This window comes from Ambystoma mexicanum, chromosome 1q, assembly GCF_040938575.1.
Source record: "Ambystoma mexicanum isolate Mex_15411 chromosome 1q, UKY_AmexF1_1, whole genome shotgun sequence".
Classification (NCBI taxonomy): domain Eukaryota; kingdom Metazoa; phylum Chordata; class Amphibia; order Caudata; family Ambystomatidae; genus Ambystoma; species Ambystoma mexicanum.
The window spans coordinates 607,157,761-607,177,772 of NC_090922.1; the positions used below are offsets into that span (position 1 = coordinate 607,157,761).

The 20,012-nt window shown below is 46.8% G+C and overlaps 1 protein-coding gene across 2 annotated transcripts in view; it reads right to left on the bottom strand.

The window, feature by feature from the left end:
• The window catches only part of ASTN1 (astrotactin 1), a 1,300,999-nt gene that overhangs the window by 253,242 nt on the left and 1,027,745 nt on the right, over window positions 1-20,012 (bottom strand). For both annotated transcript variants that reach the window (XM_069641148.1, XM_069641147.1), the window contains one exon: window positions 7,018-7,145. In XM_069641148.1, coding sequence (XP_069497249.1) covers window positions 7,018-7,145 — 128 coding nt within the window. The remainder of the gene's footprint in view (window positions 1-7,017; window positions 7,146-20,012) is intronic.

Below are 20,012 nucleotides of genomic sequence, written 5' to 3' on the forward strand. Positions count from 1 at the left end.
ATGTTCGCTTGCTAAGTCTGATTTAATTCTCAGGTATGTCCTTAGAATAAGAAAATATGGGCAACCCAGACTGATGCCGAAAACCACGCAGAACGCTGATCTCGGCTAGGGGCTTGCATTAACGCGTCACACAAAAAATAGCTTCTTTTGGGCAATTTACTATAGCAAATCAAGGTGCATGAACAAACACACACGGGAGTCTTCTATAGTATCCTTCCACTTAGTTGATACTGTCAACAAGTGATGAGACATACCAATGGGTGAACATTATACGATAGCGAGACATGAGCAACTTCAATAGTACATAATGACAATGACAGATTGTAACTCTTTGTAACTAGAAAACAATTGCTAGCGGAACGCCTTGTAAAGCCTTGATAAGGGCCTAGTTAGGCCGAAACACATGTTTGCTTATGCACAGACTGACTTAAAACCCACATTAAATGGATGTATGCACAAGGCTAAATCATGATGCATATCTGCATTACATTGGTCTCTTAGATGATGCAAACATTTTTCCTTATTGAAACATGATAATATATTAGGACATGCGCGTTTTGATGTTGATGTTTTCACAGTACACGTTGATCGACTAAGCCTCACTTTGCATGTATTACTAGCAATCATCCATGTGATGCGTGTTTCTTGGCTAACTCCTGGCAACACTACTTGATAACCATGTCCCTCTTTAAATCCCTGTCTCTGTTTGCATGTCTGAACATTCCTGGTAATGTCTGGTCCATATCCTCTACATAGGCTATCGTACGTGTACTTAACGTCTTGCTTCCAATCTCTTTCCTATATGCCTGTACTAGAACCTGTACATTCTGTGAGCTTGCTAATCAGCTTTCTGTATCTGCTGAATGTTGAGGCAGGCATACGTTTTTTTCATATGGCTACTGATCTGTGTTCTGCATAAATACTACAATTGGTTCTCTACCTGGGTTGGAATATAAAGACCCCACTTGTGGTCTGCTAACGTTACCATGCTTATTTCGATTGCTTATCAAGCTACAAAGTGTGACTTGGATGAAGGTCAATTAGAGGTACTTCATCTTTTCATTTATTTGGTTTGGGGGGGAATATAGCTTTACCCGTGTCCCAAAAACCCTTAAGACATCACTGAGTCAGTGCTGCAGGAGAGGAATAAACAAGGCAGTAGGCGTCACAGCATTAAATATTTGCGTTTGAAATGTCTGTCACCTCTAAGGATGGCCAGGGATGTTTGCCTATCATTAGAGGTGAAAACGGGTACACATTCAGTGACCTAAGGGGGGGGAGCTACTCTGATGCGCAAACCACAAAAAATAATAAATGCTAGATTAATTAAGTTTTGTATCTACTCAAGTAAATGTCCTTGCTGTAAGGATTGCCAATCCAGACTCAGTACCCCCTCATGAGCCTAACACACAGTATCAAGTCAAAAATGCCTTGGTTTATCCACTGTGCATGTAGAGGTATTCACGTCCTTCCAAGTATACAGTGACTGTTGATTAACAGTTGTAATCCTTTCTGATTCTTGCAAATGAGAAATCTCAATAAACTGTTCTGTTTGTCAGATCCTTATTTAATTTCTAATAGTGATTAGTTAAATCCTGCCAACACGTGTTTCGACCTTTAAGAACAGAGGTCTTCTTCAGGGCCAATATATCACCTTTCTCCTAGATATTGCATGTACAAAGCACTTATGGACTTATGTCCAAAGTCAATCAGATGATCTTCCCAACTGAATAGTTTACACAAAAGTGAATACTTGTCCATGCGCAGTGGATCAACCAAGACATTTTTTCTTGATATTATTAGAGTTGGGCAAGCAAGGCAGAGCTCAGGCTGGCCTGGGCACGCTGGCTGCCATGAATCGAACTGTGAGCTACTGCCCAGCCAAACCATGCGCTGTGCCCTACCAACTCACTCTGCTGACCCGAGAATATTGTTTTGGAAAAAGTCATCTTACCTGATCACAATCTTGACCCTCACACCATTGTTATTTTGAAGCATGTTCGGGTCTCTTTCTAAGGGAAGTTGGTCTTGCTTCAAAATCCCAAATTCCCTATGAAAGAGAACTGAAACACTTACATGGTGCAGACAAGTGCGTGGCCAGACATGGTGTGTTTTTTAATGTGCTTATTTTTCTTGACAGTATGTAGGGTTCTAAGGGCTGTGGTCAAAGTGTAGTGGGGAGTCAGGATGCAGGTTAGAGATATTCTCCTGTGGGGGAGTAGGTGGATAGGCATCTGTATGGGGGACTTGTGCTGTGGGGGAGGTGGCATGGAAATGCAGCGGGTTTTGTAAGAGATGTGTTCCCTTTGAGGAGTGTGGTGTGGAGGCTCCATGCGAGGTAACAATCTTGTGCTCTCGGGGAGTGTGATGGGACGGGGACCTTTGTTGGAACTTGTGAGTTGGGGTTGAGGGTGCGGCAGGACACCTTGCAGGGGTCTTGTGCTCTTGGGGGGGAGTTGGGTGGGGAGTCAGGGTACTAGATGGAGAACATGTGCTTCCAGGCAGTGTAGTAGTGAAGCAGGATGCTAGGTAAGGGTCCTGTGCAGTGGGGGGAGCTGGGGTGTGGGATCAGGAGAAACGTGGTCTACGGTAGCAGTGTGGAGTTGCAGGACACCAAAGAGAGGTATTGCTCTAGGTAGACCTGTGCTCTGTGGTGAGAGGGGCGGTGGAGGGAGTGGGGCGTGGGAGCAGGAAGTTCTGTAAAAGACGTGTTACTAGGGTAGTAGTGTGGAGAGGAAGGATACCCAGTAAAGGGGTTGTGCTGTGGGAGGGGTTTGGTGGGGAGACAGAGAGCTAGATAGGGAACTTGTGCTCAGGGAGTGGGGAGACAGGTGGTGGGGAAGGAGGACGCCAGGAAAGGATATTCTGTTGCGGGGTCAGGGGGACAGGAAGCTCTGTAGAGGACCTGTTCTCAGTGGGGAGTAGGGTGGGGAATAGGATGTACTCTAGGCTAAGTGGGGTTAGTAAGCAGAACGCTCTGTAGGAGACTCATTCTCTGGAGGTAGTGGGGTGTTGATGAAGCCCTCCAGGCAGGGGCTTGTGTTGTGGGAGAGTAGGGTGGGAGGCAGGTCACCAGGTATGAGGATTTGTATTCTTCGGGGGTTGGGGTGGGGAAGCAGGGCACCGGGCAAGTGTCTTGTGTTGTGGGGGAGAGTGGTTGGAAGACAGGATGCCAGGAAGGAAGACATCCTGTGTGATGAGATAAACAGGGGACATGACAAGGTAGGGTCCTTTGGCTTTGGGGGGAGTTTGGTGGGGAAGCAGGACATCAGGTAGGTCCTTGTGCTGTGAGGGGAGTGTGGTGGGAGGGAAGATGCCAAGAAAGGACATTCTGTGATTGGGTAAGCAGGCGACTGAAGGGGTTATTCTGCTGTGTGGCGAGTGTGGTGGGAGGCAAACCACCTAGTGGGGTTAGGGTTTTGGGAGACCAGATGGCAAATATGGTTCTCGTGTCGTCGGAGCGTGGGGGACATAAAGCTAGGTATGTGATCCTGCCAGCTTGGTTCACGTTTCGCTGCACAAGCCAGTGCCACTCGCTTGGTTATGGTCCAGCCATACCCATGAATTCCCTAGCTGTCACACTTCTGTTTGTCATGCCATGCCCTTGGAGGCACTTCCTTTAATGCTAACATTTTCCAGGAGATCAGACAGTGACTCGCATGAATCCCACAGTCCTGCCAAGGCATTTGAAAAATTAAAAGCTGCAAAGTAAAAAAAAAAACAAAAAACAACAACAACTGTGCACAGTTTACTTTGCAATCCAATTCCAGCAACAAAACAGAGTAATTAGAAGGAATGAAGCTAAGCACTGTTGCCGTCTGCTTTGGCTGCTTGAGATTCATGTTGTCTGTGCGGTGCGCCTCTTTCAATCATACTTTTTTAAACTTAACAATTCTCTGCGGACCTCATAGGGTCCTGTGCTGTATCATCAGTCAGTGCTGAACTGCAACAGAACCAGCAGTCAGATAATTGCTCAAGTGAGCCACTCGAGCCACACTCACACACTGCAGGATAGATATACCCTCTCATGCAAATCAGTGACCCCAGAACCAGAAGTCTGTGCCGGCAATCCAAGCTTTTTTAAACATGGGGGAAAGTGCAGGTTTTCATTGACACAGCAGGGCCACAATATACCCTAAGCCAACAGCTCCCTCTAGCAGTGACAGCAGGTGAAGCTATGCACATTGACATTGTCTCTATATATCCAAAGGCAACAGCTCCCTCTACCAGTGACAATAGGCAAAGCCAAGACTGCATCGGACAAACATACAGGGACAAAAATAAATCTAGCCTTTTATTATATTGTTAGATTAGATAGATCATACTTAGCGTGCAACTAGGCATTATACCCACACACACTGACTTACTGAGCCAACTACTTCACAGCAGTACAGTAAGAGTCTGTGCATTCAGCTACCATGGGACTGAGTGAGTGCTCTTGTATGTTGTACTTGGAGGGGTATGCCAGAGGTCTGAAGGTTACTACGAGCTCACCCGTTCATCTCCCAAGGGCCCAACAACCATGCCCCCAGAACAAACGGAGCACTCAGCCAAGGGCAAGCTAGAACTGTCATTTATTACAAAAAACTGACAGGGATCAAACAGGACATTCACAAATTTCCAGAATCACAATTCCAACAAACGTGTCACCCGGTTTTGATGCAGAATGGCATCAGCACCCGGGCTCTGCCCCAAAAAACGATTACCCGCGTTTGTTGGCTTCTCAGAGTGGTAAACATTATGGATTGCCCATATACACCTTGCATGTCAGTTGGCTGGCCTGCCCCTTTCCCATGAAACTATCTATTACATTGTTGCAGGGTCACATGATTACTACTGGCCCTTAACCCCTGCCATCCACCCCTGGATTTCTGTCCCCTGATTGGCTAGAACTGGTCTCCTCAGGCTTGGGACCCAGTTCGGCTCTCAGCCCTCTGTGCACCCTTTCAAGGTGATGTGAAATGAATATGTGTTCCTGATGTATCTGTTAGCAACACCACCTTTGCCTATGAGAGTGCTCTCCTCATTGCAACATTGTTAACTTGTTCAGCCTGGTTCTGCTGTTCACATGTTTCTTGTCCTGCGGTTGAGGACTCATGTGTCTACCATTACACTAATACCATGATTTCTGCACACTTATATAGTGCTACATTGCCTATAGGTTAGTCCTACTTGGCCCTGCCATGCCCCTTATATGATCCTGTAGTTCAATAGGGTTAATTGCCATAAGCATCTGCAAGCTTGCTTTGCATCTCTTTGTTGCTTTGCTTTCAGCGTTTCTGCACATAGCTAATGAGAGAAATAATAAAAGGTTTGACAGTATCTAAATGTATCTGTCTTTATCTACAGAACTGTGTAACGAGTTCTTCATGTGTACGAGTGTGTGTTTGTGTAAAGCTGTGCATGGTTGCATGTGTACTTCATGACTAACGTGGCTACGTCGTGGTGAGCATGGTGTTTTCTCAGCATTTAGTCAACGTCATTCATCATGGCATCTGGGTCTACGACCACTGTGGAAGCACCGATAGCCATAAAGATATTCACTGGATAAGGTTGGAATGGCTGTCTGAGGGAATACCTCTCTGAATACGTGTCAGTCACTGGTGCTCCTGGGAGTTGTCCAAATAATGAGTGGCTTTGTGTGTTCTTGACTCTTTCGGGCTGTCATGTGCATGAGGATTAGAGGGGGTTTTCCTGGGACCCTCTCTTCCTTGTGCACTGGGTGGATTTCGTGCTATGAAGGCACCAGATAGAGAGGAGTGAACTATGGACAAAACTGTGAGATTCTTAATGATTGTATGTTTTTTGGGAGCTTGTCTTTCAGAAAGCATTTTGATGACAACTATTATGCATACATTGACCATCATCAGGGAATGTAATAAGAGGCGGGATGAAGGATCCAAGAGGGTGGGAAGGAAATGGAGATATTTAATGGAGGAAACCAGTTGGTATGTACATGCAGTGAAGGCACTGCGTGGGCTCGAAACCTGCCCCAGCAAGCTGGAGGGGAGGTCGGACCCCATGCACATTAATTTCTTCCTGAGACTGGTAAGAGGGTCCCTTACTGTGCCAATTAATTTGGTGATTTGTGCAAAATGATAGGGAAAAGGACAATAGGACCCACCCCCCCTGGATTTTGGTGGTGGTCCAAGAAACACCCATGCTATGGCATTAATCAGTTAATCCTATGCTCTAAATTAGAGCAGTTTGGACAGTGATACCAAGCCTAAAGGTGCCCTCGAAACAGCCCTGACTAAGAAGGACAAATTATAAAGGCATATACCTTCCCATTACAATCAGGGTATCTAGATTGTATATGATTTCATGTTCCACAACACATGGAATTCGTTTTCTTTTGTCTGGAAAATCCCTGCAAATGCTTGATTGCAACTTTCCCATCTCAGGGAATTCCATTTTCCCTCTTTTTCGCCTCTGCTCTCCCAGTTTTAAAACCACAAAGCCACTCAGATGACATGTGCTGCGCTTTCAAAATGAGCATAATGAAGCTTCTACTATGGCTAGTTGGGTTTTATAGACCATTCCAAGATGGCCGAAGCATCTATCACCAGGCCCTGATTTAAGTGCCTCTCTGAGACATTTGCCATGGCAACGAGATGCCTTGTACAGCCCACCTATAAACAGGAAGGAAAGGAGAATTGTGTCATTTTCTTACATGAAGTTTCACTGACTCATGCATGCTTTTGAAGAATTATGAAATCACATTAACCACAGGCAGCCATATTGTGGTTTTTCCGGAGTAATGTGTGATCAACAGAATGTATTGATTCATATCACCTAACCTAAATTGAAACATTTTACATTTATACTCTTTTTTTCCTTCCCATTCGAGGGAAAGTCTTCTTTTTTCACAACCGTGCCAGTGATGTTCAGACGCCAGGTTCCTGCACTACTGGAGTGCAGGATACTAATGCACAGAATGCTGATTAGTACTTCATTTTACAACAAATCCAAGATATGTCCACTTAGCACCATTCTTCTACTTGAAACCAAAAGTACCTGTCAGGAAGTCTGGGTCTGGCACTGGTTCCGAGATTTCCTCCTGGCACTGGTTCTCCACCGGGACATTCGCCACCAACATGCCATCCGGAAGCTGATGATCCAAGCCGCGGGCAAAGTTATTCTGCCTATAAGAACATCAGAGAGTTTATTTACTGGTACAGGACAGAAGTCGCTAATCCCTTTAGTTATGGGAGTCTGTTTTTCAAAAGAGGTCCTTTATATGGATCTTGACAAGAGGAAGTCTGGAAGGGTCACATAAAACAAGCACCAGTTCTAGAATGTTAACAAGTTTGCAAAGGCTTTGTCACAATGGCTTAATCGTTCGGACACTGCTCGAAGTTTATTTTATTTATTTATCGAGCATTTGTATGGCGCCTATACAACAGAAAGTGTTTCCAAGTGCCACAAGACAAATAAGGGGTGCGGGGCAGAGGAGAAACATCAATACCAGTCCTTCTAGGCCTTGTGACATTCGGATCTTGCAAGTGCATTATCAAGAAGTGCAGGGGCCGAGTGGGGCAGGGGCCGAGTGGGGCAGGTGAGGGCAAATGATGGGGTAGGGAGAGGGCGAAGGAGAGAGAAGTACTGGAGGGAAGGGGCACAAGGAGCTCGGCAAGTACTAAGGACAGCCCAAAGCAAGTGCCAGGGGAGGGAGTAATGGTGAGGTGGTGGGGACCAGCCTAAGGCAGCTAGTCAGGGAAGGGTGCCCCAGGGCAGGTGCTTGTAGGAAGGGGTAAGAGGAGAAAGACTGCACAAAGGAGGGCCTGACCCAGAGACTCATAAGGGACAGAGGCATCCAATCGTAATGGCTGGGCGAGACTAGCAGTGGAGGGGGAGAGCGAAGAAGGAGGAAAAAAGGAAGGTCGTGTGTAGCTTCTGGAACTTAAGAAGATCCGGATCAAGATGGAGAGATTTGATGTTTATCTGAACATGCTGCTCTTCTAGAGCACTAATGTAGTTCGAGATTGCCCAGTGGATTTTTGACACCTGTATCACTTCTAGATCTCTATGTCACATGTAACCATCCATGCTCCATCTATATTGTTGTGACCCTCGTAGATGTCCAGATGCATGAGATAGTTCTTGTCTTTTAAAATATAATGAAAGGGCACACTGCCAATTAAATCAATTTCTGTAATTCATTCTGCTCATGGTGCCTTGGGTTGATCCTAGTCTACAGGACCTATATCTCACTAACCAGAAAATGCCCATTCAAACCGAACGGGAAACCCAAGTCACTCTTATAGGATAAACCTTCCTCTTGTAGTTAAATTGAATAAAACTAATTAATGTGTAGCCCGTTCGTTTCAATAAATTATAAACTTCATATTTATTAGAAATATATCAATTTGTTAAAAATATATTTGAACAATTCAATTTAACAAACCAATGTAAATGTATTACAATACAAAATCATAATTGTCCGTGGTATTTTCACACCTTATCACATTGCATCACAATTCAGTCTAAAGTTTTGTCCACCAGCAGTTCTCTTTTTTTATTTTTAGAAGAAGATCAAGTATCACTAATTTTGATATGCTGTTTCTCCTTTTAACAAGACACATTTCAGATATGCTATCCTTCTTCAGGTGAGTAGGAACTGTTGTCCTATAATCATAAATGAATAGTATATCAGCTAATTCACCCTCCAAATCTAATTCAACTAGTCAATTCAAGAGAAGAGTGCATAAGTCACTAACCTTGGTCTTCAAAAAGCTTACATTAGCCTACCCACTGTTCTTATGGCCTACAACCAAACAATACACATTGCTCTGTTCTTGAAATTATAGGAACACATATTATATCTCTATAGCATAAAATACATTGCTTACTCATCAGTCAAGTGATTAACTACTAGTCAAAAATCTTCACTTCGACATAATAAAGCATTTCTTTCTAACCCTTAAAGAGGTTCCTTAAAAACAAACAAAACAAGTTTCCTTGAGTTCACAAACCTAGTCATAAACCACCTCAAAGACACGAGGGTCGTTATGAATATCCCCATTAGATGTTAATGTCATGCATCCTTAATTCTTTCCTTGTGCTCTCTCTTGTAAACTAGCAGCGGGGCAAGAAAAGCTCGAAAAAACAAGGTTTTGCCCCGCGCACATTTTTCAACTAAATCTTGTGCTCCACATTCATTGCAATGACAAGTCCTAATGCATGCCACGCAACATCACATAATGACAACACGCGCCAACCAACCTCACGGCCATTAGATAGTTCTAGTCAGTCTCAGGCACCTGCCTATGCCACCTGTTGACACAGGCGATATTCTGAGATCCATGCGGCAGCGCCCAGTTTATTTTGTTATGTCTTTAAATCTGTCATTTATAGATATTGCTACCACATTCATGTTTCAGTGTCCCTGCTAGACAAATTTGCACTTGTAGATGTCTGCATGACTTGGTGACGACTAGTACCCTGGCAGATGCTGGTGCCATTCTCAAACAACTTTTCTATTTCCCAAAAGATGGGACAAGTCAGATGTCTGCCTATCTCTTCCAGGCACCTTTGCCAATGCCACTCACCCCTACCTCTTACATGCCAAGGGTTCTTTACAGGTATCTGCCACCCTTAGATGTCCCTATCACCTGCACACACTTCGACCAGACACGAGCAAGAGAAGTTGATGTCACTTGCAGTTTCTTTGACAACTCCAGATGCCTGTTACAGTTGCAGACACCTTGTGTCAGTTCCCTACGCCTATCACTGCTAGACATCCATTCCTGTTCTGAGGACACATCTGATTGGCAAGTGCTTCTTGCAGCTTGTAAGTACATTTACTACTCACAGAGGCCTCTGGTGATTCAAGGCACTAATCACAGAGAGACACCTGTGACAGTCACAGGTACCTTCTACATGTTCAGACATACACAAGAGTCCCATATCTATGTGGCGGTCCTGGTGGTCTGGAAAGTAATGTAAGGTGAATGTAGAGTGGTCTTATATAGTGCCCTTCTGCCAATAATGTTGGCATCACTGCACATGGCTCTGTAAGAAAGGAGGGCAGGGTGTGTTCGTTGGATAGCTGGAAGGCAGGTGCAGAAACCTTTGGTGTTGATGGATGCAGGTCGGAAGTACCTGTTAGCTTTGTGTCGATATGAAAATCTCTATGTTGTTTGTGGTTGGTACAGACCGGGCAGGTTAGCCATATGGGCAGCCCCCAGATGCTGGACTGCAAACATTAACAGCATGGTTGTGGATAGAAGATGAATCAGGTCTGAATCAGTTCAAAGTGAAAAAGAAAACTCTGCCTGTGTACTCTGAAATCACACATCTTCTTATCTCGTTGCATCCACAAATCTTTCTTACTTTGGATTGTATGCTATATATACCGTCTCTCAGTCAGGTCCACTCGCCAGAAGGCGTGTGTTTAAGTGCTGTTGCAATTTGTATGTACCTGTGTGGGCTCTCAGTGTAGCACCTGTATTGCAAGTTGGCTCTTACGGAATAAACTATAGCACTGAAGTACCACGTCAGATAATTCAGGACAGGTTTCCTTTTTTTTAAACTTACTTTCTGAAGTTTAGCTTACACTTTTCCTGCTGTTCTGGGCCTCCTGGAATTTGTTCTAGCCCTGCCGCTGTAGTCTTGGAGTATCGTCTCTATTGCACCAGAAACAAAATACAAGCCGACAAGGGCTAACTGCTCAAAATCTGCAAAATGTCTCCAATTAAGTGGCGCAAAAAAAGATTTCCAAAGGGGAAGACTGGTAGCAAACAAAGCCCCAGATCTACAGAAGCCCCAGAGCTACGCTAGCCCCAGAGCTACGCTAGACCCAGAGCTACAGAAGCCCCAGAGCTATGAGAGCTCTAGAGCAACACTAGCCCCAGAGCAACGCTAGCCCCAGAGCTACGCTAGCCCCAGAGCTACGCTTGCCCCAGAGCTACAGAAGCCCCAAAGCTACAGAAGCCCCAAAGCTACAGAAGCCCCAGATCTATGCTGGCCCCAGAGTCACCGAAGCCCCAGAGCTACAGAAGCCCCAGAGCTACGCTAGCCCCAGAGCTACGCTAGACCCAGAGCTACAGAAGCCCCAGAGCTATGAGAGCCCTAGAGCAACAGTAGCCCCAGAGCTACGCTAGCCCCAGAGCTATGCTAGCCCCAGAGCTACGCTAGCCCCAGAGCTACAGAAGCCCCAGAGCTACGCTAGACCCAGAGCTACGGAAGCCCCAGAGCTATGAGAGCCCTAGAGCAACACTAGCCCTAGAGCTATGCTAGCCCCAGAGCTACGCTAGCCCCAGAGCTATGCTACCCCCAGAGCTACGCTAACCCCAGAGCTTCAGAAGCCCGAGAGCTACACTCACCCCAAAGCTACAGAAGCCCCAGATGTATGCTGGCCCCAGAGTCACCGAAGCCCCAGAGCTACGGAAGCCCCAGAGCTATGCTAGCCCCAGAGCTACACTAGCCCCAGAGCTACAGAAGCCCCATAGCTATGCTAGCCCCAGAGCCACGCTAGACCCAGAGCTACGGAAGCCCCAAATCTATGAGAGCCCTAGAGCAACACTAGCCCCAGAGCTATGCTAGCCCCAGAGCTACGCTAGCCCCAGAGCTACAGAAGCCCCAGAGCTACAGAAGCCCCAGAGCTATGCTAGCCCCAGAGCTACGCTAGACCCAGAGCTACGGAAGCCCCAGAGCTATGAGAGCCCTAGAGCAACACTAGCCCCAGAGCTATGCTAGCCCCAGAGCTACGCTAGTTCCAGAGCTTCAGAAGCCCCAGAGCTACACTCGCCATAAAGCTACAGAAGCCCCAGATCTATGCTGGCCCCAGAGTCACCGAAGCCCCAGAGCTACGGAAGCCCCAGAGCTACACTAGCCCCAGAGCTACGCTAGCCCCAGAGCTACGCTAGCCCCAGAGCTATGCTAGACCCAGAGCTATGCTAAACCCAGAGCTACAGAAGCCCCAGAGCTACGCTAGCCCCAGAGCTACGCTAGCCACAGAGCTACGCTAGTCAAAGACCTACAGAAGCCCCAGAGCTACACTCGCCCCAAAGCTACAGAAGCCCCAGATCTATGCTGGCCCCAGAGTCACCGAAGCCCCAGAGCTACGGAAGCCCCAGAGCTACACTATCCCCAGAGCTACGCTAGCCCCAGAGCTACGCTAGCCCCAGAGCTATGCTAGACCCAGAGCTATGCTAAACCCAGAGCTACAGAAGCCCCAGAGCTACGCTAGCCCCAGAGCTACGCTAGCCACAGAGCTACGCTAGTCAAAGAGCTACGGAAGCCCCAGAGCTACACTAGCCCCAGAGCTACGCTAGCCCTAGAGCTACGCTAGCCCCAGAGCTACGCTAGCCCCTAAGCTACAGATGCCCCAGAGCTACACTAGCCCCCAAGCTACAGATGCCCCAGAGCTACACTAGCCCCAAAGTTGCAGAAGCCCCAGATCTATGCTGGCCCCAGAGTCACAGAAGCCCCAGAGCAACGGAAGCCTCAGAGCTACGGAAGCCCCAGAGCTACGCTATCCCCAGAGCTACACTAGCCCCAGAGCTACGCTATCCCCAGAGCTGCGGGAACCCCCAGAGCTACCCTAGCCCCAGAGCTTCCTCTAGACTAGAGATCAGAAATGAACTTTCAAGTTTTGCAAATCCCTAAAAACCACCCTTTTCATTCAAGTGTTCCCATATGACTTTGATGTCACCACTTTAGAGGTCTGGGCTACCAACTATCTGGGACAATAAACTGGAACTGGAACCTTAGTTGGAGTGTGTGCATGGGTCCCTGATTCACTCTTACCTCTCCTCAATCCCTCTGTGTGTCCTAACAACAACATGATTTTTTAAATCTCCACTCACCTTCGCCCCTCCAAATATGTTCTTCTTCTCTTCCATCTTTAGCCCAGTAGTGCTTAGAAGTAACTGCTAGCAGCGCTATAAAAAGCCCAACAAAGTAAGTACACCATCTGGTCCCCTGCCATGACTGGTATCTTCTTTCAGAAGGACATCTGTTTGATTTCTGTGCTGCTGGGGTGCGTGACTCAGGTACTTGCACATACTTTCCCGATTAGTCCTCCTGTGGAGAGGTGAAGTCACTCTTAGTTGGTGGGCCGGTGGTGGAAATGTGAGATGCTACTTGTGTGGTTCTGGAGTTGGGTGGATTGCGACAGCATTTGCCTATTAGGCACCAATGCAGTGAGGTCTTGAGATAACAGTTTCATAAAGGGAATGCTAAACTTTAATGACTGAAAAGGCAAAAGTGAGTCCCTATATTGTTTTTAAAGTCTAAATATACCCACACTTGAGATAATGGACGCAAAGGACTTCTTTCAAAATGCATGGAAACTCATAGGTTAAAGGCAGAAGACCTGTGACAATACATACCTCTACTCATGGGGTTTTGTTTATGAGCATTATAGCATCCACTGTGTTGTAGTAATCAGACTAATGAAGATTGCAGGCCTATGGCAATACTACTTTTTAGTACCCGGCGAGGGAACAATCATATTTTCACAATCAATTTGATTGGCCCTCGCTGTCATGATCTCTGCTTCCAAAAGGTCAGGGTTTTCCCAACTCCCTTGGAAGCAGATCCATAACCCAGGTTCCGAGTGCCAACCAGTCCCAATTGGGACCTTTTGGACCCAGTCCTGGCGCCAGTGGCACCAGGCTCATAAATATGCCCAGTCCGAGCACTGGAAGCACCGGGCTCATAATGCTTGGGTGGACTTACCTGCAGCAGACCATGCTGCTTACTTGCCTGCCAGTTGAGCCTCTGATCCTCTTCTGTTTGGAACTACTTTTCCTGTTGGGTGGGGCAGGAGCCACTCCCTAGATTCAGAACACTGGAACTCTTCTGGAAAGCTGGAACTCTTTTCTTACCTAGGCGTGGCTGTGGAAGGAGACACCTAAGCACTACAGGAGGCTATTTAAACCACACCCGATGGATGAATCTTGCTTTGCGTTATTCTGCATCCTCTGCAGCAGAACGCTCATCGTGTCTTCTGCATCTGATCCTGGGCCTAAGGAAAAAGGCTTACCATCCTGAATCCAGTCTTCAGCAACACCTATAAAGACAAGAAAGAACAGGTTAGCATTACGGTCTTCAGTGACAGCTCTTCACTTACCTGGTCCATCGGCTGTCACCAACGCCTCGCGCTGCATTCCGGCATCTGAAAGACAAAGGCTTACCTACTCTTCGTGCGCTCCGGAGGTCTTCACACTGCATTCCGGCATCTGAAAGACAAAAGCTTACCAACTCTTCGCACGCTCCGGAGGCCTTCGGCGCTGCATCCCGCATCTGAAAGACAAAACAAGGTGCGTTTAAAGACATTGGGGAACTTTAATACTCACGTGCCATTACTCCTTTCCACATCTAACCCAGTGGGTATTCCGGCACCCTGCAGCCGCTCCGAACTTGTACCTGCAAAATAAAAAGACAGTTAGAGCGCATCGTGAAGCAGGCAACAAGCGCTTACTTACGTGCTTCCAGGCGCTTCTATTCATCACACGGGCTCCATCTTCAACTCACTTCAGCCCGTCATCCGCCATCGCCGGAACCCTGCAAAACAAGAAACATCATTACTAAAGACTTTAAAGACATTAGAATTACTCGAAACTTACCGTTCGTGCAGTAAACAACGGACAGCAGTCCTCTGGAGTCAAGAGGCCTGCTCCCCTTATCCAGTGAAGAAACTGGTTACAGCACCCTGCCCCGAGGCAGATGGAGAGCACGGCGTTCACTTACCTAAGGTGAGAGCGTTAACCTTTGGGGTTCTACAGGAGAAGAGAAAGGGAAGAAGAGAGAGACATTCAATAACCCAGTTCCTTAATCCCATATTTTCTATCTGCAGACATTTTACCCTTCGAGTCCGACATACAGTGCACAGAGGTCCAGCCCAAAGAGCCAGCCGTGTGTTACACATCACCTTTGAAGATACGGTATACGCCCAGTCAAGACCGGCGCCTCTAAGGGAATCAGGTGAGCGTTACAGAACGCAAAGCCTACCACAAAACTCCCGTCCAGGCGCTATGGAAACCTCGGATACCGACCAGCTAGCCCAGTTACTTGGGGAACTAAGGGCAGAAGTGCATGCAGCCCGTCAGGAAACGAACGCTCTAAGAAGGGAACTGATTATTTCCAAGGAGCGAACAGATGATCTCGCTAGACAATTGCTACAGTCACAAGCCGGACAGACCCCGTTACCCGCATCTGGGGGAAATCTTCCTTCTACATCCTCTATGAATCCAGTGCAGATCAACCTACCTGGGAATGTACCTCTGGGCCCGCCCGAACGATTTTCTGGTGACCCAAAGAGGTTTGCAGTATTTCTCAATCAGTGCCGGTTGCATTTCTTATGCCGGCCAGCAGCCTTTCCAACTGATCAAGCTAAAGTAGCTTTTGTGCTTTCGTACCTTAGTGGCAATGCGGCAGACTGGTCGATCCCTCTAGTAAATCAAGATGATCCGGTCCTCCATGATTTTCAAGCTTTTCAGCTCAGTATGGAAAAACTGTTCGGAAGACATTCACAGGGGCAGGCCTTGGACAATGAGCTTCTTTCGTTGCGACAAGGTAATCAAGACCTTTTGGCTTATATTGCGTCTTTCAACAGACTGATAGTGGAAACTCAATGGCCTGAGGACAAAAGGATTACGCTGTTTTATAGAGGTCTACGTGGAGAGCTCAAAGATGTGTTAGCCCAAGTAGTGAATCCCCCACAAGATTGTTCGGACTATATAGACTTAGTCGTTCAAATAGATCACAGACTGCAGAACAGGAAGGCCGATCGTTCCAAGTTTGATGCTCGAGTATTTTCCAAACCACCAACTCCTTCCAAAGGAGTAGACTCCGGGGAACCCATGCAAATAGGGGGTCTGAAAGGTCCTCTAACACAAAAGGAGCGGGAAAGGAGAAAACAGTTGCAATTATGCCTCTATTGCGGAAACTCAGGGCACTTTCTTCGAGACTGTCCGGTGAAACCTGCCAAGAAGGCAGTAGGAGCTGCAGTTACCAAAGTTACAAACTCTGAGCAGGGAAACAACCTCGCCCGACAAGAATAGAGGTCCTCTTGCCGAGCGTGAAAACCAGTTCCGTGACCTCGCATTTCGTGATACCTATGGTCCTCATTAGCCCTGATAATCCGGATCGATTACATGCAATTGAAGCTTACGTCGACAGCGGTGCCATCGGCAATTATGTGGATCATGAAATGGTTTTGAGGATGAATCTAACTCTTTGTCCCAAGGCTGTAAAGGAAGTCATTACTACGGTGGATGGTACGGAGATAGCCTCCGGGCCAGTAACGCATACCACTCAAGAGGTGACGCTAGTAAGTCAATATGGACACCATGAGAAGATCGTGTTCGATGTGATCAAGGCCCCTCAGTTTCAGATTATTCTAGGAATACCTTGGTTAGAGAAACACAATCCTCTGATCGATTGGCGAGCAAGAACGGTCCAGTTTCCAGAATGTGTCTCTACTTGTCACCCTCCACCTGGTGTTGCACTGGCAGCAATTTCTTCAGAGACTCCCCAGTTACCTCCCGAATACCTAGAATACCAAGATGTTTTCCGGAAGGATCAGGCTAACTCTCTACCTCCTCATAGGTCTTATGACTGCCAGATAGACCTGATACCTGGATCTACTCCTCCTTGTAGTAGAATTTATGCCCTCACCGAGCCTGAGAACCTTCACCTTCGACAATACCTGGATCAATACCTGGCAAATGGGTTTATTCGTCCTTCCAAGTCCTCTGCTTCTTCAGCTTTGTTCTTCGTTCCAAAAAAGGAAGAAGACCTTAGAACTTGTATAGATTATCGCTCCCTGAACCAGATCACCGTTAAGAATAGATATCCGTTACCTTTGATCCCTGAACTCCTGGACCAAGTCAGAAAAGCATGCATATATACAAAACTGGATCTTAGAGGAGCTTACCACTTGGTACGAGTAAAAGAGGGCGATGAATGGAAGACGGCCTTCCGCACCAAGTATGGGCTATTTGAATATCAGGTCATGCCCTTCGGACTTTGCAATGCCCCGGCCGCCTTTCAATATTTTATGAACGATGTCCTCAGAGAGCTCATAGATGTGTGTGTTGTTGTTTACATTGACGACATCCTCGTTTATTCTTCATCGGAATCTGAACATCGGAAACACGTGAAAATGGTCCTCGAAAGATTGCGTCAACACAAACTTTTCGCTAAGTTGGAAAAATGTGTTTTCAACGTGACTGAAGTTGAATTCTTGGGATTCATATTATCACCTGGCGGAGTGCGTATGGATTCAAAGAAGGTCGATGCAGTTCTCAAATGGCCATCACCATCCTCCGTAAAAGGTGTGCAAAGCATGTTAGGCTTCGCTAACTTTTACCGCAGGTTTATCCCCGAATTCTCTCGAATAGTCCAGCCCATCACTGCCTTGTTAAAGAAAAACAAACGTTTTGAATGGTCTACCGAGGCGGAACAAGCTTTCCAGGATTTGAAGACTAAATTTATCTCTGCACCAATCTTAAAACACCCTTGCCCCGAACTCCCCTACATCGTGGAAACTGATGCTTCAAGCCTTGCCATGGGGGCAGTTCTATCACAAAAGGACCCGGTAACCAATCAGTTGCATCCCGTGGCATTTTGGTCCCGCAAATTCTCGCCTCCTGAAATTAATTACACGATTACTGACAAGGAACTTCTGGCTATCAAGTCTGCCTTTAAGGCTTGGCGGAATTATCTGCTGGTGGCCCGACACACCGTTTCTGTGATTACGGATCACCGAAACCTGCAATATTTGAAAACCGCAAAAGCCCAATCCTCTAGACAACTCCGTTGGGCATTATTCTTTGCCGAGTTTGACTTCATAATTACCTATCGACCTGGTACAAAGAACGGTAAAGCTGATGCCCTTTCTCGGATGGGAGTGGAAGAACACTTGATCAACCCTAAACCTGTACCAATCATTCCCGAACAAAGAATTCTGGGTGTAATCGCCACAGAATCCATAGAGGAAGTTAAGGATAAAGCCAGGCAACTTGTAACTCCAGCAGACATACAGAATTGGCATCTGCAGGGAAAGGACTTTGCAGTAAAGGACAACTTATTGTATTTCCAAGAACGATTATACCTACCCAGCACAGATTTACAGAAAAAAGTAATCTCTTGTTATCACGATTCTTTAATGGAAGGACATCCCGGTATGGCCAAGACCTCAGAAAAGATCAAGCGCTACTTCTGGTGGCCGTCTTGGAAAAAAGATATCAGAGACTTTATAATGACCTGTGGAGTATGCGCCCAAAACAAGAGTCAAAAGGAAAGACCAGCAGGCCTCTTACGCCCTATTGACATCCCACCTCGCCCTTGGCATACGCTTTCTATGGACTTCATCACCGATCTACCTTCATGCTCCGGATACAATACGATTCTAGTAATCGTGGACTTATTCTCCAAGATGGCGAATTTCATTCCGCTCAAAGGCTTGCCAACAGCAGCAACTCTGGCCCGAGAATTTCTCGAAAACATCGTCCGACTGCACGGTTTTCCTTCGGTTCTAATTTCGGATCGAGGTAGTCAATTTATTTCTCATTTTTGGCGAAGTTGCTGTCGGTCGGCTCAAATTGATGTGAGACTATCGACCAGTCACCACCCTCAGACCGACGGACAAACCGAGAGGACCAATCAAACTCTGGAACAGTATTTACGCTGCATGCTGCAACAAACTGAAAAAACTTGGAAAGACATCCTTTGGATAGCCGAATATGCCTACAATAACTCTGTCCATTCGGGAACTGGGAAAATCCCGTTTTTTCTTTTGTACGGCAGTCACCCTCGAACCTCGTAGTTGGATCCCCTCCAAGATCTTGAAACACCAGCAGTAGACTACCTGCATTCTACAATCACCCAAGCCTTTAAGGAAGCTGTTTCTCACCTTCAAAGGGCTAAAGAACAATACAAGAAAGGAGCAGATCAACATCGGAAGGAAGCCCCTCAATATCAAGTAGGGGATCAAGTCTGGTTATCCACCAAATATCTACCTCTAAAAGGGCCACGCACATTCAACCCAAGATACCTTGGTCCCTATTCCATCACTACCATAGTAAACCCAGTAGCGGTCAAGTTGGACTTGCCCCCGCACATGAAGATACATCCGGTCTTCCACGTCTCTCTATTAAAACCCGTGCAACCTCAAACCCGACTAACTAAATCTCCAAAACCTATCCTAGTTGATGGAGAACTCGAGTTTGAAGTCAAAAGCATTCTGGACTCCAAGATCTCCAAATCTAAACTATTTTACCTAATTGACTGGAAAGGCTACGGCCCCCAAGAGAGATCCTGGGAACCTGCTGAATATGTCCACGCTCCTCGCCTAATCAAAAGATTTCACCGAACATTTCCCGACAAGCCAAAACCCCCGGAGAAGCCCGGTTTGGGAGGGGCCTTGAGGGGGGGTACTGTCATGATCTCTGCTTCCAAAAGGTCAGGGTTTTCCCAACTCCCTTGGAAGCAGATCCATAACCCAGGTTCCGAGTGCCAACCAGTCCCAATTGGGACCTTTTGGACCCAGTCCTGGCGCCAGTGGCACCAGGCTCATAAATATGCCCAGTCCCAGCGCTGGAAGCACCGGGCTCATAATGCTTGGGTGGACTTACCTGCAGCAGACCATGCTGCTTACTTGCCTGCCAGTTGAGCCTCTGATCCTCTTCTGTTTGGAACTACTTTTCCTGTTGGGTGGGGCAGGAGCCACTCCCTAGATTCAGAACACTGGAACTCTTCTGGAAAGCAGGAACTCTTTTCTTACCTAGGCGTGGCTGTGGAAGGAGACACCTAAGCACTACAGGAGGCTATTTAAACCACACCCGATGGATGAATCTTGCTTTGCGTTATTCTGCATCCTCTGCAGCAGAACGCTCATCGTGTCTTCTGCATCTGATCCTGGGCCTAAGGAAAAAGGCTTACCATCCTGAATCCAGTCTTCAGCAACACCTATAAAGACAAGAAAGAACAGGTTAGCATTACGGTCTTCAGTGACAGCTCTTCACTTACCTGGTCCATCGGCTGTCACCAACGCCTCG